We start from the raw sequence: 23,742 nt of genomic DNA, 5'->3' as shown, positions 1-23,742 counted from the left end.
AGCTAATCAACATTTAGCCCCGCTCGCTGCCCCGCTTTCATCCACGAGATAGTCTGCGAATGATCCGGTGGCGACGCGATCGATGGGGGAAAAGGCAAAGCTGGTTGTGATGTTTGGCATGGCTCAACCTTTGCCGCTTTCATCTGGGCCTTTTGAAGTTGCCGTTCATCTGCATAAAGCGAACTGAAGGGCGGGATGGAGTCCACCTGTCAGCGCCAAGTACAAACGCGGGAGGACGGAAACACAACTAGAATTTCCTCCTGCTCAAATTAATTGGTGTTTAACATGGGAAAAAAAGTTTTGTGTATATGTAGAGGGAATCATTTCTTTTTGAAATGAGGAATGCATTATTTATGTTATTTATATATTTTAAAAGTCCACATTTGTGTAAATAAGAGTAAATTTATTTTAGTACATTTATTTATTTATTTTAAAATGTTTGCATAGTTTTCTAAATGAATCACATCACAATAATCAATAATAGCAATAAATTAAAAAAATAATCAGCATGAGAAGCAGCACACGATAATTTGTCGCCTCCAAACAAAGACGACACGGCGAGCGTTTTGTATTTTGTAATTTGGCTACTTTTATTCGAGCAGGGTCATTTTCAAGAGAAATTACAAATCAAGAATTCAATAATACTTTTACAAAGACATTTCAGGAAAGATTCTTCTTCAGTCATGATATCATACATAGTATTTAACAGTCCCTCTTCATTTTTTAGCTTAAAAAAAAGAAACAAAGATGAAGAAAGTGGAATTTTTTTTTTTTCAGTCGAAAATACAGTGTTTTCACAATTGTATAAAAGTTCCCAAATTTGGAATTTTCCATTATGTGGAAAATAGAGGAAATAAAATAAAATAAGATTAAACTTCGCATTTCACAATGTTTCAAAACACAATAAATGCTCTCTTTACGTAAATTTTGCCCTATGATCAACACCATGTTCCTTTTTACTAAAATATATCTATATATTGAAGACCTATAGTACTGTACACAACAGTATGAAATAAATAAAATTAGGAAATATAAAATGGGCCACATAAATAAGTTTTTTTTTCTTCCGACCTACAAATAAAATGAATGCAATTTGTTCGTTTTCCAAAAAAAGAAAAAAAAAAAGGTTTGGTGTAATACTGACAAAGAAACATTGCACAACATAATGTAAACTAAGTAACTGCTGCCTAGAGTCTTAATACTGACACGGGTGCCGCAGAGAACAATGGTAAACCATCCCATAATACTGAAGCTGGTGGGTAAAAAAAAAAAAAAAAAAAAAAAAAAGTAACCTTCCTTTGACACAATACGAGGGTGGCACTTGCAGAAAACACACAGGTTAAAAGGTTTGCATATAAGGCTTCTTCTTTTTCATAAAACACCTCAAAGGCTTCATCCTTCATTTGACCCCTCCCCTCCCCGTTTTTTTTTTTTTTTTTTCCCTTAAGACGGAGGCACCGCCAGCTCATCCGCCTCCTCCTCCTCCTCCTCTTTGCCCCGTTTCCTTCACAGTCTTCATGATTGGAGGCCTGACACAGTGCGGCTGCAGGTGGCGGAACCAAAGGTGGGGTGACGACAAACACCGAAGGGCTGAAGGGGGGGTACGCAGACCCCGCTGCTCTTGTTCCGACCCCGTATAAATATATACATAGGCAACGCTTTCTTTTTTCTTTTTTTTTTCTTCTTCTTCTTGGTGATTACAGAAGCGGAGTGCAATTTGTACAAGTCACTGTTTTGTGCTATAAATACTATGGAACACGGACGGGCAAGGGGAGGTTAGCACCACACTCTTGTGTCTGTACATTTTTTTCCAAATGTATTTATTCTTTGTCGGGTTTGCATAATGCAGCTTCAGTCACAAACCCCTCCCCTTCCCTTCCACCGCCGCCGCCACTGCCGCCGCCTCATTGATTTAGCGGTCGAAGCTTCCCGGAAGCTTCAGGCACGTGCACGTAAGGGTTTAAAACATCCCCGTCTTAAACCCAACAGGTAAGAATACCGAAGCGGGAGAAAAGCGTTTTTCCCCCCCCCGGCGACTACATGGCGTCCTCCATGGCGTCCTCGCGATCCGATTTGGTTTCCATTTTGCCATCCAGCGAACTGTCGTCCATCGAGTGCTCTCCGTTCTCCTCTTCGTCCCTCAACGTGTCCGGGTCCGTGTCCATGCTCTTGCTTTCCTCCTCCTCCTCAAACTCAAACTCGTCCTCCCTGCGTCCCATCTTTCCGTATTCTTGGTCCACTTCCTTGCGTCCCTCTACGATCCCTCCGTTCACGCCGTCGTGCCGTAAGATGGCCTCGCGCTCCGCCGCCACCGCCGCCAGCTCGGGGTAACCCTGAGGAGCCATTCCTTGCAAGTAGGCCCGGCTCATCAGCAGCTCGGTGGGCTCCAGGTGGCCCTTCTCGCGGGCCTCCCTCTCGGCCGCCTCGCGTTCCTCCGCCTCGCGCTTGCAGTACGAGTAACGATGGTTCATGTGCTGCGAGTACGAGCCCGAGTGCGAGAATCGTTTCCCGCATTTGTCGCACTGGTAGGGCTTCTCGCCCGAGTGCAAGCGCGAGTGCTCGATCAGATGGTGCTTGTGTTTGAAGGCCTTTTTGCAGATCTGGCATTGGTGCGGTCGCTTGCCTGCGGACACACAAAAGAAAAGAGCGGACGCCGTGAGCGCCGTGACGACGGGCGGGACGCCACAACAAATCACACAAAAGCAGAGGAAAAGCAAAGAGTTGGATGGATTGGATGGCGTGGAGCAAAATGACATAACGGGGACATCAAATCCAGAGTTATTCAAATTGGGAGCGGAAAATGCGCTAGCATTCGCCGCCTGATATTAGGAAAGTTCCCTCCTGCGGTCAAAACAAAGAAACTGGTCGACGCGTCGCCAACACGCCGGCTGAGGAGTCGAGAAATCGGCGGGATCTACTCGGGAGGGGGGAGGGGCTTATCTGGAAATAGGATTGAAGTTCACGTTGATAGCATGCCTGCCACAGGAAGCCGCCATTTTATTTCTTTGAAACTTTTCGCAAACGAGACGAGGCGAAAGGGTTTTTTAATCTCCAGTCCGACCACTTCCCTTCTGTGCGGGGACCAGAACAACACGGCGACGTGAGCGAGAAAGCGGAGCTGCCCCGGCTTTCATGTCCGAATAGATAAGACGCACAGAATCGGCAAACACTAGACGAGAGATACCGATTCTGAAATGAATGATGCAACCCCATGAAAGAGGAACTGGCTACGCTAACGCTAATAAGAAAGACTCGTTTGCGGCGCTCTGAAGGCTTCGATGCGATCTCTCGCCAATAAAGGAACCGCTTTTACTCGTCGGGCTAACAAATAGCGAAAAGTATGTCCGCCCTGTTGATGAAGAAGCAAGTTACAAGATGTGCAACAGAGGAAGGAGGAAGAGGAGGGGACAAGTTAAAAGATTCACTGAGGATTTTCAATACAAACATTGACAAAAGGAAATATAATGGGGTTGGAAATAAGGGTCTAGAACAGTATATACCTGTGTGTTCATATTTGTGTCTGAGAAGGGAACTGCTCTTCTGGAATGTTTTGTCGCACAAGTCACACGCGTACATACCACTTTCAGTCTTCTTAATCTTCTTCCGCGACAGACAGGAGTCGGGGTCTGTCATGTCGTCCAGCCCTGACATGTAATCGGCGGTAGCGTCAAGCAGCTCGCCCTTAGCAAGGACAAAGAACAACAGAGAAGACGAGAGGACACACACATAGAAAAAAATCAATTGGGGTTGGAATTCAGACAACACAAAAATTCCTAATCTTATAAATTTACTCGTTCCCTCGCTTTTCACGGGTGATGCGTTTCAGGTTAAACGATTAGGCCCCGCCGGCAACGCAAACAGTTCCATAAACAGTTGTTACAAAAAGTTTCAAATGTACTTTCCCACTCTGAATGATGTGCCCAGTGAAGGACTAATAAGAGGCCAGGTCAGAATTTAGCCCGCACCGTGCCCCAAATTAGCTAAGCAAGGATGGAGCTAACGAGAACTTAGATGGCTAATACACGGATCACAAAATTCTGGCACTTGTCGATTCTGGTGTCAATATAGGTGTCAAATTCGGACTCTCCAACCTTGGGGACTGAAGTTTTTTTGGTGTCATTCGATTTAAATGTTAGTCACATTTACATCTTGCTAGTCGGGCTAATGCTAATCCAATGCTACCCGAGAACTTAGATGGCTGATACACGAATCGCAAAATTTTTGCACTTGACGATTAGTGTCAATGTAGGCCTGATCCAATTTAGGACTCTCCAACCTTGGGGACTGAATTTTTTTGGGTGTCATTTAATTTAAATGTAAGTGACATTTAAATCTCGTTAGGAGTGCTATGCTAAAAATGCTCATCCAATGCTATCCAAACGTTAGCATCGAAATCTTTGTCTAAAAATGCAATGAAAGTCTTTTATCTGGCCTGAACGGAGATTTGCAAGGTGGTCTATTGTTTCTCCTTTCAGTCCAGTCAGTAAGAGTAAAATCTCTCTTTATATGATGAAGACAAGTGTGGCGTGTGAATTGATGGAGAACAATACGCGGCGGTGAGAAGAACATTCTGCGGCGGCGATCACAATCACAAGGTGTGACGTGTTCCTTTAATGAACTTGACAATGCGAGGATGTTTGAAGACGGGACGGCGCTATCACTCGGCAATCAATTCCAACTAAACGCCTGTAGCTGTATTTTTAAAATCTAATTTAATAACTTAGAATGAGAAACATTATTAATACTTTTTTTTTCTCATCAAAATGGTTTCCCTCTATGTTAAACAGCCCTCAGCATGCAGCGGTAATGAACACGGGTGCATTATTAAAGTGCACTCGCAAGCTAATCTCGCTTTAAAATGCGACTGAGGTGTGGCGGGGTGTTCTTCAAGGCGGGATTTGTTATTTCTGCAAACATTGTGGGGCTTTTGGAATTTGGTACCAGGAAGATGATGACTCAACACCGAGTCTAGTGATGGAACACATTTTTTTTGGCTGTAATTAGCAGAGATAAGCGTTCATTTGGTTCCGCCTGGAGCCGTCACCGAAGCGCAGGTGGTTTATTTACCTGGAAACCATGTTTCCGCTGGTACTTTCTCCGCTGTTGCATCTCAGCAAAGGTAGCGGCACCGGCTGCGTATGTGTAGGCCATGTGCGGTAGGAAACCCATCTGCTCCATACCCGGGTAGGGCCGGAGTCCCGGGATGCTGGCCTGCATCGGCGGCATGAACGTGGCCGGCGGAAAAGCCGTCTGAGGTGGAAGTGACGTGTACATGGGTTTGGCGGCAAAGGGGTTAATGCCAAAGATGGGGCTAGTGCTTTTCTCCAGGTTGCCGTTGTTGGCGGAGGCAGAGAATTCCTTTTTGAGATAGGCTAGGTTCAGAGGCTCCTCAAAGTGCTCACGCGGCGAAGGGACCCCGCTAAGCTCGACGGAGACGCTGTTGACTTTGGGTCGGCTCTTCACCGTCAACGCGTGCTTAGGTTCCTTGATGAGTCGCGGGAGAGAAAGGTCCAGCGGCTCGGCTTGCAGGTCCTCCGACACCAGGCTGTTGGGGGTGTACGAACTGCTGTGCGAATGTTTGGAGGAGGTGGACGACAGGTTGAGAGGTGACGGAGTGTTGCTGCGGGAATGGTCCAACTTGTCACCTGTGGGTTTGGCGTCGCCAAATTGGTGGTTTTTCAAATGTCTGAGGGAGTTGTCACAGTTGTTGTGGAGCTCGGCGATGGCTGGAGATGTGATGCGGTCCCCCGGTTTGATTAGAGACATGGGCGACCGCGCCGCCAGAGGGTCTTTGGGGGGACTGTGGCGGTTGTTGCTACCCACAAGCATTTCCGCGTTGTTCTTGTGCTCGAGCGGCGGCGGCGTTCTGCTGCTACCGTATGGAAACATCTTCCGCTGATCAAACCACTGCTTAACGAATTCCTGAGGAAGGCCGACGGCAATGGAAATCTTGAGCAGCTCTTCGGAGTTGGGCTCCATGTTCATGGCGAAATACGCCTTGAGCACAGACATGTGGTCCCTGTAGGGGTGAAGGGAACCCGCCATTCCCTTTTCGGTCAAAATGGAAGATGTCAGATGAGCGTTCTTCTCCATGAAGATATGCTTGTTGGGCATCAGGTTCTCGCTGGGTTGGAGCACGGCTTTGATCTCCTCGTTCATTTTGCACAGGTAGCGCTCGTGTTGGTGGAGAGGGATGGGACCCGGGAAGGTTTCTTTACAATACTGACACGCGTACGGCGTGAACATGTTCTCTGATGCCTTTTCCTCCATGCTACCTTCCAGCATGTGGTTGGCTTTCTCGTGTTTGATATTGCTAATCTGTCTCTTTGAGTCTGCCGTCAAGCTCTGGAGACAGGCTTTGGCTTCGTTGACCTTCTCAAGCGTGTAGTCTATGATGCTTTTGGTGGCGCCGTTGTGATTGACAAGCGGAAGACTGACCTGCCCCCCTGCTGAGTTCAGGCCCTGTTTTTGCTCCTCCACCTGTGAGCCCAGTTCCTTCATGTAGGCCGTGAGCTTGGACAGCTCTTCCGGTTTGCAGTCCATTTTCTGCCTGCACACCGTGTTGTCTACGATCTGGAGGACCTTTTGCACCTCGCTCAGGTTGTTCATCAGAGGGCCTGGGTAGCCCAGAAGCTGCGACTCCAGTCCGGGCATACCCAGGTGCTGCAGAGGGCTCTGGGCCGTCGAGTTGTGGTGGACGCCCAGCGGACTGTTGCCTCCGACTCCGTTCATGAAAGGCCCGGGAGCGCCGAATCCGTGCGTGGCCATCATCAGTTTATAGTCGTTGAAGTCGAGCGGTTCGGTCTTGATGCTCAGGTGGTTGTTGTGGTCGACCAGGCTCACTGGCTTGCCGTTCTCCAGCTTTTGCCGCAGTTGGGTGATGGCAGTGTTGGTAGGGGAGGAGGACGCCGAGGTGGGCGAGGAGCCTGTTTTCATGGCGCCGCCGCGCATCCGACCGTTGACGGCGATCAGGCCGATGCACTTCTTGCTGCTGATATGCGAACTGTAGGACCCAGAGTGCGAGAAGCGCTTCTTACAGTTGGGGCATTCGTAGGGTTTCTCACCTGGAATGGAAAAGCAGATACGATAAGTCGTCTGAGGGGGGGGGGGGGGGGACGTCTAACAAGGGTCTTCTTAGACTGCCACTCACCACTGTGGATGCGGAGATGTTCCTTCAGATGGTGCTTGTACTTGAAGGCCTTACCGCACTCGGTGCACTTGAACTTGCGGTTGCCGGCCGCTTGGTTCAGCAGTTGGTGCTGCGGGAAAGACACTTGCTGTTAAAATTCTGCACCGTCACCACAAGCGGTCAGCATGATTCACTCGCTGAACCTGTCACAAGCGGTGGCGATAACAGAGAGGATCCCACACCTTTTCATTTCCTGCCTGCTCGACTGTCTTTAGAATTTGGCAGCCCCAGAAAATAATCTATATTTAGCGCATTTGCCTTCATTAGAGGGACTGATATGATCTACTTTTCATTCATCTCCCCTGTAATAAGTCTTGTGTCGCCCTGCATACCTGCATCATTTTGGAAATTTTTTCCTAGCATCTCATATGATCATCTGTAACCAGCTAGCTGGAACCTGCTGAAAACGATCACCCCAAAATCGGAGAGGCCATTGTTTTCCGAGCCCAGACCTGAAAAAATCCAATGTGCCCCCTCCCCTACCGACAAATGCTGGGGTGTACGAATTCCTGGAGAGACAGATGGTAGTGCACAGGACACTATGAAGAAAAGCTCCAACCTTCACAGATCAAGCAGGGAGAGTCGAGGGTGGGGGATATGAGGGGGGGACCCGCCGAGCGCCGGAGAGAACCGCGCCACTCGTATGTTGCTGAGTTGCATAAACAAACAGCAACAGCTGCTTCGGTGCCTCCTCCCCCTCTTCCCCCTTCTCCCCCCTGAGGACCTCTGCCCGTTAAAGTTTAGTCTCACTGCTAATAAGACACTCTGGGCCCTTAATTGTGAATGGCACCAGCAAAATGCTCCATCTCGCCTTCATGCACTGGCGCCGTCACTTGTGGGCGGGGCACCGGCAGAACGCTTGCATATGTATAAGATCTAATTAGTCATATTCCGGCTAATTGCTTAAAAGGAGGAGGAGCATTAAGACTTGTAAACATACGAGAGCACATGTTTACTGATGGGTACATTATTTCTTATGCTAATGCACCTCGTTGTCAGGTTCGCCTACGCGGGGACGGGCGGGACGGAAATGACAAAGCGACGGAGAAGCTGACAGCGCAGTTGGTTTTATAAGTGAACACAAGTGGTGGAGCAGAAGGAGCTGCGGTGCTTGAACACGATTGGCCGGCCATTGAGAGCGAAAGCGGCGGCGGCGGCGGCACCGGCATGGTAATGTGGGGATTGGGACGGCCAGGCATTGGGCCGGCCCATCTGCTCACGTTTACATCCAGCTGGTAGATCAGGTGATGACATCAAATTCAGCCTGAGGCTGTCATGCGACCTCAGGAGACAAGTCAACTATGCGCGTGACATGGATTTTTTTTTTTTTTTTTACACCACTTTTTTATCTTCACTATGCCTCCATCAAATTTTCATTGGTGTGAATACACTTGAAGGGACGTTTGATATGAAAGCATAGATATGTATGTATTTATTTATTTATGTATTTACTTAGTTGTATTTTAATTTTTAAATTTTTAATTGTTTTTATTTATTTATTTATTTTTTATTTCCAGGATGTTCCGATTAAATTTGCATAAAAAATAAGCTCATTTCTGACAGTAGCGTTTTTTGTTTTTTTTAACCTAAACTCTCTGTCTATTTTCATTTGCTTCAGAATTTGTTTTGTTTATTTATAGCTTTGAGTTTTGGCTTGGATAAAAAAAAAAAAAGTCTAATCCCATCCAACATGTTCAGAAATGATTTCTCTTATTTCTCGTATATACAATCTTATTCCATATTGTGGACCTAAATCGTACCATATCGGCTTTGAGCTCTTTAAATCCTAAATTTCTTTGTGCCCAATTTATCATTTTATTTAAAATGTTAAAATCATGTCTCAAATTGAGCTAAATTGCAACTTCATCGCTCTAATTTAACATCCATGACTAATGGAAGTGTTTCATCCTCACGGGACGACTCACGTCAACTGTCACGAGACGCACTTATATTACAAATCTCTGAAGTATGTTGTGTAGATGTTGCTGCTGATTATGCAGTGTGCGTGTGTGTGTGTGTGTGTGTGTGTGTGTGCGTCACCAGAACAACATTAAAGACCAGTAGCAAAGTTAAGGAGCTGATAAAAATTTCCAAATTGGAAATTAACACAATCACTGGATCGTGAACACGAAGCTGCAAAATCATATCAAGGAAGGCCATCAAAAAACCATTTAGGGCCTCAATTAAAGTTATTACCATTAAAGGAGTCGCATCTTCAAAATGCCATGAAAAATTAATAATGATTGCCAATCAGAAAAAAAAATGATCTCTCTTCTCGGAGGATCAGAGCACATTACAGATAAGATGGAGGTTGTGCGTGTGTGCGAAATAGCTAACCTGATCCCTCGCAGGCTTGTGCGTGGCCATATGTCGCTCGAGCTGAGTGCGGTAGGCAAACGTGTAGCTGCACAGCGGGCAGGCGAAGTTCTCCTCATTCTTCTCATGGCGGTACTTGATGTGCTCCTTCAGTGATGTCAAGCGCTTGTAGCCTCGGTCGCAGTAGGGGCAGGTCAACAGTTGGGCGAAGGCATCTGGCGTTCCAGGTGGCAGGTCTGCATGGGTAGGAGGGGAAAGCGGGCCAAAAGGTCAGCCAATCAATGGCAGCTAATGGGCGTCTTGCCCAGAATGCTATGGGAGCGATCTATGCAATCTGCCGCACACCCAAGGACTTGGAAGGGAAAAATTATTTTCTTACTGGACGAAATTTTACATTTCAAGTTCATATATTTATGTATTTTAGGAATATCATTGAATTAATTTCATTTAATTACAGGAGATGTCATAAAAGCTTTTGACCTATGAATTTTCTGTTTAGGTATTGAAGACTACACACACACATATACGTCTGCACACACACACTCGCACACAGCAGGATAGCAAGTTCCTGAGTGCTGTCATGTCTTCAAATCTTTCCCACTCCTATGCTTGCCATGTCTGCAGCTTGACCCCACTCGCTCAATCCTCAATCCCAGTCCGCCTGCTGGGACCTTCAGAGGTGAACTATCTGGTTTCTGCCCAGCTGTTGCTTGAGACTGGAGGTAAACACTGTGGCATCCGGCAAATCTGTGGGACCAACAGCTGTCTGCTCGCGTCGGGCGAGAGAGCTGCTGCTGCAGCTTCTCATCTCTCATTCGGAACGAGTCAGGAGGCCAATTGCCCAGGCATTGTCCTATCTTTTTGATAGTAACACTTTGGCTTCAGTACTGGCTATTTGTGCCCTGTATAGGCACTATATATGAAGTATTTGTAAATATGTGTCGATGAATACATGTGTGTAAATGTATGTATACATTTGTGTAAGTGTATATGTGTATACAAATGTGTACAAGTGTGTATATATATATATATATGTATATGTCTATACGTGTGTATATATATATATATATATATATATATATATATATATATATATATATATATATATGTGTGTATATATGTATGTGTATACAAGTGAATACGTAGATGTGTGTGTATATACGTATGTGGATATATGTGTATATGTATATGATTATATATGTGTGTATATATATGTGTTTGTGTGTGTGTATAAATATCTATCTATATTTATTTATATTTATTTATATTCATATTTATTTATGTCTATTTATATATATATATATATATATATATATATATATATATATATATATATATATATTTATTTATATATTTATTTATTTATTTATTTAAATATATATGTTATATACACATTTAAAAATACAGTTGTGCATTTAAATTGGAATCTGAAGGTTTGCAACAATGAACATTTTTTTCTTTTTTATCCTACCAAACTGAAGCTAATTGAAAACCTAACGCAGCGACGGCCACAAACAAGTTGAGGCGGCAGAATAAAACAAGAGGTGAAAAAGTGCTGTACCGTTTTCCTCCGGGCCTGCTGCCTCCGGCGTCCCAAGTCGGGAAAGCTCCTCCGGGGCTTCTGGGTAGATGATGGCTGTATCGCCTCGCTGGAGATACTCGGCGATGCTCACTACGTGGCTGTCACTGTCGCCCAGCTTCCTCTTGGCAAAAAAGTCCTCGAACTCTGAAGTGCAATTGACGCTCTTGACTAAAGGCGAGAAGGGAGAACAAACGACAAGACATAAGATTCCTTTTGGGAGTCACTTGCTTCAAGTGTGAGGCGACACAAAAAGAATAGCGCAAAACGTCGGGCAGATACGACTAAATTATGGGTTCTGCGTGTCATTCCGCACTGCTAAAATAAGAATTGGAACCAAATCCAACTTCAAATCGTACAATCAGTAGAGGCAGAAAAACTTAAACGGGGTAATTCATTCATGACTGCCAAGACGTACGCCGCACTCTTGAATTCTTCCGTAGCAGAGCACGGAAGTCACGTTTAAGACCGGTGGAGAGATTTTTTTTGGTTGCAGCCAAACCAAAATTCATCCCAGCCGCGGCTGGTGGTGCCAAGATGACCATGAAATTGCTAACCTTCATTAGTCCTCATGTGAGTGACAACTAAATGAAGATCGATTATGGCTAACGAGCCTTTTGGATGGCGAGTCAAGGTGAGCTTTCAAGCCATAACTTGACCGGCCAATTTGTAAAAGGTCAAGGTAGCAAATATTTGGTGATTTGGTCGCCGAAAAAAAAATCAAATGTCACCGGTGCCAATGGATCCTTTTTTCGCAGCCTCGACTGCATCATTTACGCTATTCGTTAGTCGTGTCCTTCCGAGCTAATTGCTGGAATTGTGCTCATGCTGATTAAACCGGGTCGCTACTTGTGAAAATGATAAATGTGATATATTTGAACCTGGAAATTGCATTCCTCACAATGACAAGCGTATGTTATTATTTAAAAAAAATAAAAAAAATAAAAAATAATAATAATAATAATAACAATAAAATAATAAAATAACAAAATAAGATAATAAAATAATTTTACCAAATAGCCTCAAGGACATTGTGTGTGAGCATCACATTATGAACATGTGAACATTTTATTTGTTGTTGTTTATCAACACAAAGTGTTTCAAAAGTTGTAAACAAGGGGCAATAAACCGAGTAACTCACCTGTACCGTTTCCAGCTATTTGCAAAGTGGTATCGGGGCCCAAAGTGTCGAAATCTTTGATTTCATCTGCACAGAAGGGTGGGGGGGGGACAAAGAGGGCGGAGTGAGTGCAAGATGAGACGTTGAAGGTGCGGCGCTTTGCTCATCCCGCTCAATGAATCCTATCAGGCCAGCCAGACGGCCACGTATTTACCTTTCACATGACAACAAGCTGCGACTAAACGTGATATCCACCTGAGCAATTGTTGAGCTTGAGCCAACATGTGGCTTGAGCTCATTACGCCCCGACTGTGATGCCGCCGCGCTCTGCATTTTGTCTCCTTTGTGACATGTTTTCCTCCAAAGCTGTTACACGCAGCGACGGTGCACTAAAAATAACACAACTCGCCACCGCAAATGAAGAGTTGCGTTACCGCCTTTGCTGTCAAAGACGGCCAACCCACAACCCGATTGCACTCTGTGCATCTTCATTGGAAATGAACTTTCTTCCAAGAAGGCCGTGTTTTGTGCCTCACTTTGTCACGAGGCGCCACCGTCTGATGTCACTCTTCACGCCACAGGAAGAGGCGGAGCCAGTCGATGCTTAATGTTTCCTCGCACAAAAGCCAGAAGCAAAGTGGCTTTTTTTTTGTATTTTTAGCCGACAATGGACTTGATGCTGTGAACGCCCCCACTCGCTGGCTTCTGGAGACATTTTTTTTTTTTGAAATCACATGTCTGCCAAGCGGCATCAGAACCGCAGCTTGAGAATAACCGTCTTTTTAGTGGCATAAATCAAGAGCAACAGATTGAAATATACCCACACGGCTCGGATTTCAGCACATGTGCGTGTCCTCACGGGCCGTGTTTGCTTTGGCTAATCAAATTTGGCTGCATTCTTTTGCCCTGACGCAAGGGGATGACCAGTGGGATTTACTGCTCCTCCTCTCTGCCCTGTTAGTGTTTACCTTGGAAAACATGTGTTATCTGCGGCGTGAGGAGGGCGAGCGAGCGAGACGCGGCTCCACCTCTGGCACCGGGCGATGTGTCACCGCGGTGAGCGAGGAAGCAAGCCAGCGGGAGGCGTTTACGTCCTGACACGGCAGCCGACGCTCTTTACACGGCGTGAAAGCCGTCACCAGAAATGCCGCAAAAAATGTGCGGCTGTGGGTCACGGGGTAGCCGTGCGTGTGTTGCGTCAGCGTTGGATCGCACAAGGGCCCACACCTCGTGGAAGAGCGAGACTCCGGCTCACGTCGTCACGCTTTGCTATGAAAACATTCCTTTTTTTAATGGATGTTCTCCATTTTGCCTCTGAGCCGTATTCCACTCAAAAAGGTATTCAGAGAGGGGGTGTGCAGACTTTTGCATGCATCTTTTCACGATGAAACAGCGTAACAGTTTGATGTTTGCTGTTTGCTATGAAAACATTCCTTTTTTAATGGACGTTCTCCACTTTGCCTCAACAACAACACAAAATATTTAGAGAGGGTGTGCAGACTTTTGCATGCATCTGTTCGTGATGGAGCAGCATAACAGTTTGATATTTACTGTTTGCTATGAAAACATTCCTTTTTTAATGGACGTTCTCCGTTTTGCCTCTGAGCCGTCTTCAACCCAAATAAAAATATTCAGAGAAGGGGTGTGCAGACTTTTGCATGCATCTTTTCACGATGGAGCAGCGTAACAGTTTGAAATTTGGACGTGACAAGATGGGGAGGGGGCAAACGCTTCTATTCAACAATCCTCAAAACGTTCGCAATGACATGTCCGGTGGCAATAAAAATATGGCGCCGCGTTACGTTGCTCGCTGGAGCATCAGGTGATTTATGCGCAAATGCCTGTCAGTGACAATGATGTCATGCTTTCCAGAAGACTGCATCCAGCCACATTGTGGGATGGAGGAATGTCAAGGACAAGGCCAGATAGAAGACTTTGATTGTCTTCTGGAATCACAGGAGCTTCCTGTCTGCTGGCACGACGTCGTCGCCATTAAAGTACATTCAAATTTTTCAAGCCAGATTCTTACGAGGCCAACGAGGTCTGATTCGGCCTTCCGGAGGCCCGGTGAGAAGCTCCTGATAGGGCTCCAAATCAGGAGGACAGCGATATGTGTGTGTGGGGCTGCTAGCTTATCTCAGGACTCAGTTATGTGTTGAGGTATCTGCGCAGACACTCAGGCACCGGCAAAGTAAGAGTAGGCTGGGAAACACAGCAGCCACAAGATTGGGAAAGAGACTCTAATGAACTTGACTCGCTCTCCCAAATATGTCAGACACTTTATCACAGCACAAGCAGATTATGTGAGAATTGCAACATGGCTGATTTACAGACATTACGGCACCGCGGGTCTTTATCAAATAAACAATTACCGTATGCAACGACAGCTTGTTTATCCTTTATCTTGATTTATTTACCCGACCGTCTTCTTCCTCGTATCCCCTGAAGGATACGAACTGTTATTTCGGCTTTTTTTTTTTTTTTTGCCTCGACTAATAAATGCGCCACCTCCGGTATTAAAATTTAAGCCCGCCCGAACGTTGCCGACTTCTCGGGCGCCGTGCATGGCTAGTTCATTAGCAGAAATGAATAGCAAAGCCGAGCTCATTTAGAAAGGCGCTGTCTTACATGACTTCTCGCCGCACTCTGTTCCTGTCACTCGCTTCCAAGAATCATTGACTCTTATTATACATGTAAATGGCTATCATAAAAATAAAAATTTCATTTAAGATTGCTAATGACTTTTTTTTTTCCAGCAGTCTGGCTTCCTTTAATGGGTCTACCCTGCCCCCTAATTAAAAGTATTTATCTTTCAAGCATCCGTGACTGGCGCCCCGGCAATCAGCGCCGTTTGACAAAAGAGCATAAGTCAAGTTTGGGGGCTGGGGTGGGGGATGGGGGGGGGGTCACCTGGGAGCAGTAGATCGGGGGTCTCGAGGTTATTTTTGTCACATGATGCTCCTCAAAAGTTGTTTTTATTTTCGCTAATGTGACCTAGATTATAAAAGCACCGCAAAATGGCGAGGGAAATTTTGAATGGCGTCCATATTACAATTTATGGTGGGGAGCGCTACGGAGGCCTCGCCGTCAGACCTGGCTCCAGACTTGTTTGCTCCACACTTGGCTCCATTTGTTTAAGGCTACACCAGATGGGAGGGGCTCAACGTATAAGATGATCCCACAGGCGGCAGCATGAGCACATAAAGAATCTGCCGGTCGGATTAAGTGAGTTCAGTCAAAGAACGGCTCACCTTGAAGGCCGCACATCTGGCGGCTTAGAGACAACCAAATTCTACACCAGGTGTCAAGGTTTTAATTTAAAAAAGAAGGTATTTAGGAGTGCTTTCTGTAACCCCGCCCCTTTTCTTAACCGGAGAGATGACATCGGCCAACACTCACCGGCACCATCCGCCGAGGCACTCAACATGTCGCTGTCGGGCCAGATGTGCTCCACTCCGCTGTCCCTCATTTCGTCGTCCTCCTCTTCTTTGGTGGGCAGCCCGTGGCTCTCGGCGCACGGCGAGGCGTCGGCGTTGACCAGGCTGGCCGGGCTACCGGTGCCGTTGATCAGCGGGTCTTCCTCGGACACCTGCAACTTGTCGTCCTCTTCCGTCTCCGAGCCGGTCTCCAACACATTCTCGTAGTTGAGAGCTGCCAAAGAGAGGACGTTTGGATCAGTGGGCGGGGACGTTTCTTTCCCAATGAGGATTTCGACATCTTTTTGGAAACCGCGAAAGGCCCCGCGTCGCTATTTGGCCTGAGTCACGGGTTCCGCCCCAATTACAGGACTGGAATCTGCACTTGATCCACAGCGACGGGCAGACAGCTGCCAGTGCGATGTGGGCCAAAATAGCCGCTAATTTCGAGTCGCACTCAAATGCCTGACGTGCCGGCGTGCTGCACCTTTCACGCATTTCAGATGCTTAACATAGCACGAGCGGCACAACCGAGTTGCGGCGACAAGGCTCAACCCGATGACTCATCGGGGGAAGCCATTCGTGAACGTAAATACAAATTTTAACTCATGTAAAAAAAAAAAAAAAAGCACTGAGACAGGCCCCAAGGCTCAAGAAAAAACACACACGGATGACCCTGGTGTAAAAAAATTGAAAAATGAGCACTGAAGAATGAATATTTAAACAACAAAAATTAGCCTGTTAAATCAAACAAATGACCTCTGACCTTTTGTTGCACAATCTTTGGAGGTTTTGACTATTGTGATGGCCTTCAAGGGTCTGAGTTTTTTTTTTACTATCTCTTGAAGATAAAGCATGCGGTCAGTTCAAGGTGCCTTCATTTTTTTTTTTCTCCAGGTCAGTTTTGTTGTTAGTGTTGAAACGTAAACAAAAAAAAAAATCCTGGAATTTTATTTGGTCATTTCAATACATTTGAATGGATCGTTGTAGTATTTTATTATTAATTATTTTTATAATGATTGCATTATTTTTTTTTTTTTAAATGAACCAATCAATGAAATATTATTTTTATATTTATTATTAATTCATCATTGATAGGCATTATTTCAGTGGCCATTTTGAGGGGTTGTCTTCAACACAAAACAACTTGACAATTATGAACTCCATAAACGGCATCCGATCAGTCGCCACCATCGGACAAGCTAGGCCGTCCCTGGATTCAGTCACGAGGAGGCAGCACGTCGCGTTACGTTTCTCACATTTTGAGAGCTTTCATAAATCTACGAGAGGCTGCCTCTTCCCACGGTGAAGTCCGTGCATGACACTTGTGTTCACGTTCTACATATGAAAGGCTAAACCTCCCGCAGCCCCCTCCAGGCACGTATGACTGGCTGGTCCACACTTGCCTACATGGAACAACTGCACAACAGGTGCAAATTAAAATGAAAACGGGGCTTTGAGGCGGGGTCGGGGGGGGTGTGGGGGTGTGCGGGCGTCTGGGATTGCGCTGACCTGCTTCGAATACCAATCGGTGGAGGAAACAAAACCCTTTCAAGAGGTGTGATCACAAGGGTTTAGGCAAGTTCAGACTCAGTAATGCTGCTTGTGATGACAAAAAGGGCAGTGGTGACCTGGGAGGGAGGGGCGAGTTGCGGGGGATTGGTGCCGGGCGGGGGGTGAAACTGGGCCGGTCAGGGTTCTCCTGGGTGGTCCAAATCTACCTTGGCATGGTTGATACTGAGCCTTTACTGCATAGCACTCAAAAACAACACCATTTGAGGAATTTGACTGTTTCAAACGGAATTCACCAGCCAACATCTCGCCGCTTAGAACAAAAGCAAGCCGGAAGGCTCGATCGGCTTGCCGCCGCGGACCCCGATCGAGGCATGCAAATTTCCGTGACAGCCTGTGAATGACATTATGGAAAGGGCGGCTAGGTTAGAAAGGTTGCGAAAGGGGTCTATTGTGTGGCGCTAAAAGGAACGAGGGAACATCTCTTTGTTGCGCCGCTGACTTCCACTCCCACGTGTGGAAGGTGGGGCGCCGCCCACCTTCTATATAACAAAACTTTCAGTGAGGAGAAGAAAAGTGGCGCTTTCATTTATTTTCGTCACCACTTTGTGTCGGCTGCTGCACGGGGGCGGCCAACTGTCTTGCCAAACTACAGCCAGTGCCATCTTCCCCGAGCGTCAGCTGTCTGTTGGCGTCGAGGGAGCTTGTCAAGGCACGACATGCGCCGCTAACGTGTAGAAAGACGCCTTTGTTAAGGTGCCACGGCTGACGAGTCGCTCAGCCGCCGCCATTGTGCCGCGCAACAAAGTAATTCTAACCTAGCAACATTTCGCAGGCCGTCATTTTGTCACCCGCTTTATCATCCTTTTGTGGCGGCCAAGACAATGATGTTTACGCTCGTCGTACCTCGGTGTCAAAACGGCGACGAGCGTTACCTGCGCGGCCGCGCCGCTAATTCGGCCTAACTGTTGCCGTTTCTGACACGGGGCTTTCACGAGATCGCCATTAGCGGCTCTCTTGTAAGTGGAGTGCTGCTACGCTATTGATTAGGGCGGTGACGCTGACAGTTTGTTTCATTCTTCTCATTTTTTTTTTAATAAAGATGTATCAAGAAAAGGCGTCAAATAAGGACAGAAAGTTTGAAGCGCCACTCATCAAGCACAGTTGGGCTGCCACTTGCTGAAATCCACAGCCATCAATTCTTTAACTCATAGGTGTCAAATCCAAGGCCTGGGGGGCCAGATACGGCCCGGCACATCATTTTATGTGGCCCGCGAAGACAAATTTTGCATCGGCTTTGTGTCATTACTAAAATGACAAATCTCTCAAACAAAAGAGATATTGCTTGCAATTTTTAGAACCATTTGTCTTTTTAAAATCTTTGAACAGATGTTGACAATCATCATGACCCTCTGAGGAAAACTATGACTCTGTGACAAAAATGAGTTTGCTTAAACTCATTCACTTCCACCCCAGTTACCATCTTTGACGTCTATAACCATCAATGGCACCGAATGAGTTAACATGCTCGTTTAACCCGATCAAAAGTACGGAATCACGTGTGCGATGCAACTTTTTTTTTTTTTTAAAAGCCAAAGATCAGCAAGCTTCCCCATCAGGTGAGCGCTTTCCTCCCAGGCGCCGAGTTCAGAGGTGCCGCACCTGCGCTCGGCAGCGCTAACAATGATAATCACATTCATTTAAGCATCCCAAGGTAGCGTTAAGCGCCGCGAGGAGATCGCCTTTCCTGCTCGGGAGAGAGCCAGAGCGCTCTTCCTTCTCACGGGGCGGCGGTAAGAGGTGATGGCCGCGAGGTGGAATGACTAACACCCACGCTGTAATGCTAACCCCGGCTGACTCTTTAGCCGAGTGTCGAGGCTTAGCTTCGGGTGACACACTTGGCCTCCTACGCCGATAATGAGCCCGGACATTCTCCCTATTGGACCGTAACTGCTCGCGCTCGCTGGCTGTCTCATGAATGTGAGCCAAGCGGATCACCTGGATAGCTGAGAGCGAGATACAGGAGGGGGTGGGGGGGTAGCGTGGCGTTACGCAGCCTTGGTGTGTGGGGGAGGGCACCAAGGTGGAGGCGAGGTCGCTGCCTTGTGGCTACGGCTGGCACAAGCGGATTTTTCGCTATGACCTTTTGTCTGCCGCGGCTACTTCTCGATAAAGAAAATACTGTTTCAAAAAAAATTGAAGGCGAGACGCTACGACCTGGTAAGGGGGGGGCGGGGGAACGCTAGATAAACAAACAAGCCAGGAAAGTTTCTCCCATTACACTTGAGAGAAGAAAGAATTGTCAAGTCGCCGACAAAAGTGAGTGTTTGGCTATTTGGTGTTATCTGGTCTGGGAATGAGGGCACGGGGGCCACGAGGGGGCCACGAGGGGGCCGAGTCGTTGAAAAGAGGGAGGTCGTGGGCAAACAAAGACCCTGAAAGGACACAGCCAGAGTGAAGGCAGGAACGAGGAGGTGGGGCCGTGGCGTGCGATGAATGGTGAAAACTCAGCCGAGTGGAAATGCAACCTGGGAGTGGGCTTATGCGTGCATGTGTGTGCGTGAGAGAAAGACAGTCTTCATAAAGAGATGGAGGTGGGGGGGGGATGCTGCCACGCCGAAAAGTGCCCTCAATCCAATTTGGAAACTTTATGCAACTTTGAGATAAAGCAATTGTTTGTTTTCGTCTGGGACTATTCAATCGAAAAAAAATAACTTACTGGGTGTCCAAAAGAAAGGACACCGGCGACTAATTCCATTAAAGTTACATTAATGTGTCAAGCAACAGGCAGGGGGTGTGTTTAGGGAACTGGTGTGTATCTATCTTTCAGTTGTGTGTGTGTGGAGGGTGGGGGTCTAAATTAGGGCCAAGGTTTGCTAAACAGCTCAGTGGTACCACCTTTGCATCGACCAACCATCTGTGACCCGCCTTCCATAACTACAATCAACCCCCTCGGCTAGCTTGCACGCCCACCGACGCCCCCTCCTCACCCCCCCCCCCCAACACCACACATGAACCCCTTTCCTCCTCCCTCAGTTCATGGATGTTCCCACCTCAAACAAATGTCCCCCAACCCATTTCCAGCCCCACCTCCTCGTCCTGCTGGTCACACAAGGAAAAGAATAAAAAAAAGGGGACACAAAAGCTTCCCTGGCTGCCCTCAGGACCCCGGGGTCTGCAGAGAGGAGGAGGAAAAGAGGGGGGGGGGTCTTGGATGGGGGCGACTGCCAAACCTTTTCCTTCCTGCTCAGGTAAGCTCCACTTCACCTCCTGACTGTACTATTACATGCATGGAGCAACAACACGAGGGGGTTGAAATTAGAAAATTTAATTTATTTGATAATTTCCCAGAATAATTAGAGTTAATGTGGGTTAATTAATATGCAAATCTCTCAGCAGATGTTCGTCAGGGAGGCCAAGGAAAAAACAGCCCCCGTCGACGGTACCTTCGCCTAGCCGCCTTATTGGCTCGTAATTACTGTAACTAAGCAAACGTACACACGGTAAGAAAACAACGAGCTGAAAGGAAGCGAGTGTCCATTTTTTTTCCTCGCCACAATAAAAGCCGCTTTTACTCATTATTAATAAAACATGCTGCCACAAAAGACACTTCAAACACTGACATCAAAAAGTTTACAGCACAACATTTTGCAAGTTTCCAAGCCCACACAATCCATTGATTGACAATGTGAACGAGTCGTTCCGTGTATCCTCAAAGACACACACACCTAAGAACCGACATGGCGACACGACGGCCAGCTTTCCAAATAGACAACGCTAGTAAAAACACACGCTAGTGGGGCGGCGGAATCTGCTGACGTCGGCGCGGAGCTGCTTGAGGGGGTGCCAAATTGATGGCCGCTGCCCTCTTATCATCTTGAGTATAAAACCTGTGTGTGTATGTGTGTGTGTCCCCAGGAGAGGTGGTGTAGCCTTGCAGCACTTTGAGCCACCCTGATAACACATCTGCTTTAACTGTGTGTTTATGAATCATGCTTATCTGTGCAACCATTGCTACGGCGCGCCAGTATGTGTGTATGTGTGTATGAGTGTGTGTGCACATGTGGGAGTGGACATCTGACTATGTGTGTGTGTCACTTTGTGTATTTACTCGGGAGGGAAGCAGGGAGGCAATGACAAAAGGGAAAAAATCTCAAGGAACCTCCAACCAAAGACGTATAAAAAAAAAAAGTCCATGTCAACTGTCTTGACGGTCCTTCCAGGAATCAATGGCAACAAATATCTGTACAAGTCCGCACCGAGAAGAAAGTGAGAGGAACTCTCACCAACTTGCATAAAAAAAAAGTTTCCCAAAGACAAAAATGCTCAACCGTCAAAAAGGTCTTCATTTTTTTGTCTTTTCTTATAAATCTCTAATCCCGCTGCCTGCTTTGTGCAGAAAATAATCTACAAAAATAAACAACATGTAAGCATATGCAAATACAAACACACGCAATCATTGTGAAATGATTTTTTTTTTTCCAAGACTGATTAGAAGCATTAATTAATCTATAAGCAGTGTTGCAGCAATCTGATATTATAAATATATTAGGCTGCCTGTAAAATTAATTATAAAGCTGTGCTGACATATTGCACTGCCAGGACAGATTAGTCAACTTTTTTTTCTTTCCATGAGCAAAACCTGGATGAAAATTCCCATCTCACGGCGGCCGTAGCACACCACATAAAACACACAAATGAAGTTTCTCACGCCTCCATTTTGGAAGAATTAATGGTGGCTTCAAGTTCATCTTTAGATGATGCCAAAATCCAGCAAATGCAAACTGGAAGCTTCCAATGTGCGTACAGACGCCATGAATCAAAATCTCATTTGAGGTTGAGCAAGGCACGCACCATGCCAAGTTTACGGCTCGGATTCTGGCAGGGATCGAAGAGCATTCAAATGAGCAACCATCCTTTGCCTTTTTTCTCTCAGACACCAAAACTGTTGACCGGGTTTGATCTGACCAAGGTTGCATTCCTGACTGCAAGGTCGCCGCTTATCTCTGCATAAATATAACCTGAGCGCTAAAAAATGTGTTCCTGCGTTGTGGAGGTGCAAAATAAATTCTACCATTGTGGATGGGGTGTGTGTTAGCGGACAGGAAGTCAAGCAGGGAGTTGGGATGAACTAAAGATATCAGACAGACTGAACCAAATGGGGGGTGGGGAGCAAGGTTCCAGGTGAGGGGCCACATGAGGGTCGGGGATTCTTCTGTTTCCTCTCTAGATTGACTGAGCCAAAGCGGCGGCCCAGGGCCTCATTCACATGCTAATGAGAGTGTAAAATCACATCTGTTACTCACACACACACATTCGCTCGTCTGGACCCTCTTAACCAACCTCCAAATTAGCTGGTTAGCTATAGCGCTACGTTAGCCGCGGAGAAGACTAAATAACGACGGAGATGTTTTGTTTCTGGCTCGGCGTGCATCTGGAGGGGATTTTTTTTTAAACACAAACACACATTTGGTCGTCTGGACTCTTAACTGACCTCCGGCTGGTTAGCTATAGCGCAACGTTAGCCGCGGAAAAGGCTAAATAACGACGGAGTTATTTTGTTTCTGGCTCGGCGTGCATTTCGTGTCACTGGAGGGGATTTTTTTTTAAACAATGCAAACTAGATTGATTTTTGCAGAAATTTGCTGCTTGAATAACTCCGTACGCGCTAGCTAGCGGCAAGGTGCGGCAGGTGCAGGCCGAGGGCAACGTGACACGACTTAACCTCTCTCGCCATCTCGGTTTAACGGCACCGAGCAACACCGGCGAGGTCCGGGCGGGGCCCCTGAGCCTCGCATGTGTGAGTGGGAGGCAACAAGCGCTGCTTTTTACTCTCTCCCTTTTCCAAATCATCCACCTGTCTTCCCTTTGTAGCTGCGAGAAAGTCGACTTTTAATGACAGCGTGGCGTGACGGAGGAGGTGGGACACCTGGGGCTCTTTGAGCTCACCTTAATAAGACAGCCAGCATGTTTAAGGTTACGACCCCTAATGCGAGCTCCCGTTTGATCACGTCAGAGCTGAACATCGCACTTTGCCGCAACAACAGTTACCACATTGGATCTTTAACCCTTTGCGAGGTGCCCTCATTGTTAGCCGGTCGGCTGTCGCGGGCGACGAAATTCCCTGCTTGCTCAGATGAGCGCTTACATAATTGAGCAGCTGCACTGGCGTGATGTGCTGCAAAACAAACGCTCTCTCTCTCTCTCTCACTCTCTCTCTCTTCTACCCCAGGGTTCAGCCGCCCCGTGTTTCTGTCAATCCTGCTGTTTTTGATCAGCGGATTGAAAGCGGCGCTCAGGTACTCGGGTGCCGGCGAGGCGCTAATTAGCTCTGCAGGCTAATTGACGTGTAGATTACGCCGCTGAACAAACGCTCAGACTTATTTGTTCTCCGCTACCTCGGCGCTAATGAACAATTTACCTGCCGAGTTAAAGGAGGTGCTTGCGTCAACAAAAAAGGCTTGCGCCGGAGTTGCGTCGCCACATGCCGAGCGAGCTTCTCTGGGATTCCTGAGAGCGAGGAAGCGTGCGTTTCCAAACCCTGAAGGAGAGGATGGCGAAGATGCGTAATTCCAGAAGGGGAAACGATTCAGTAATGAAAGAGCATGGC

General features: G+C 46.8%; 1 protein-coding gene across 4 annotated transcripts in view; it reads right to left on the bottom strand.

Annotated features, from left to right (window-relative positions):
* Positions 1-1,259: 1,259 nt before the first annotated feature.
* Positions 1,260-23,742, bottom strand: part of zeb2b (zinc finger E-box binding homeobox 2b) — a 49,035-nt gene continuing 26,552 nt past the window's right edge. Inside the window, exons 3-10 of one of the 4 annotated variants that reach the window (XM_088362591.1) lie at positions 15,604-15,855; positions 12,226-12,291; positions 11,067-11,255; positions 9,527-9,741; positions 7,151-7,259; positions 5,068-7,064; positions 3,501-3,681; positions 1,260-2,623 (exon numbers count right to left, since the gene is read on the bottom strand). In XM_088362591.1, the coding sequence (XP_088218717.1) occupies positions 2,037-2,623; positions 3,501-3,681; positions 5,068-7,064; positions 7,151-7,259; positions 9,527-9,741; positions 11,067-11,255; positions 12,226-12,291; positions 15,604-15,855 (3,596 nt within the window). In that variant the 3' untranslated portion in view covers positions 1,260-2,036. Of the gene's footprint in view, positions 2,624-3,500; positions 3,682-5,067; positions 7,065-7,150; positions 7,260-9,526; positions 9,742-11,066; positions 11,256-12,225; positions 12,292-15,603; positions 15,860-23,742 lie in introns of all 4 variants that reach the window. The other 3 variants (XM_088362604.1, XM_088362583.1, XM_088362597.1) reach the window with 3 other exon arrangements.

Source organism: Syngnathus floridae, chromosome 2 (genome assembly GCF_059516105.1).
Source record: "Syngnathus floridae isolate MCC-2025c chromosome 2, RoL_Sflo_1.0, whole genome shotgun sequence".
Taxonomy (NCBI): domain Eukaryota; kingdom Metazoa; phylum Chordata; class Actinopteri; order Syngnathiformes; family Syngnathidae; genus Syngnathus; species Syngnathus floridae.
This window is presented reverse-complemented; position numbering and strand designations above follow the sequence as displayed.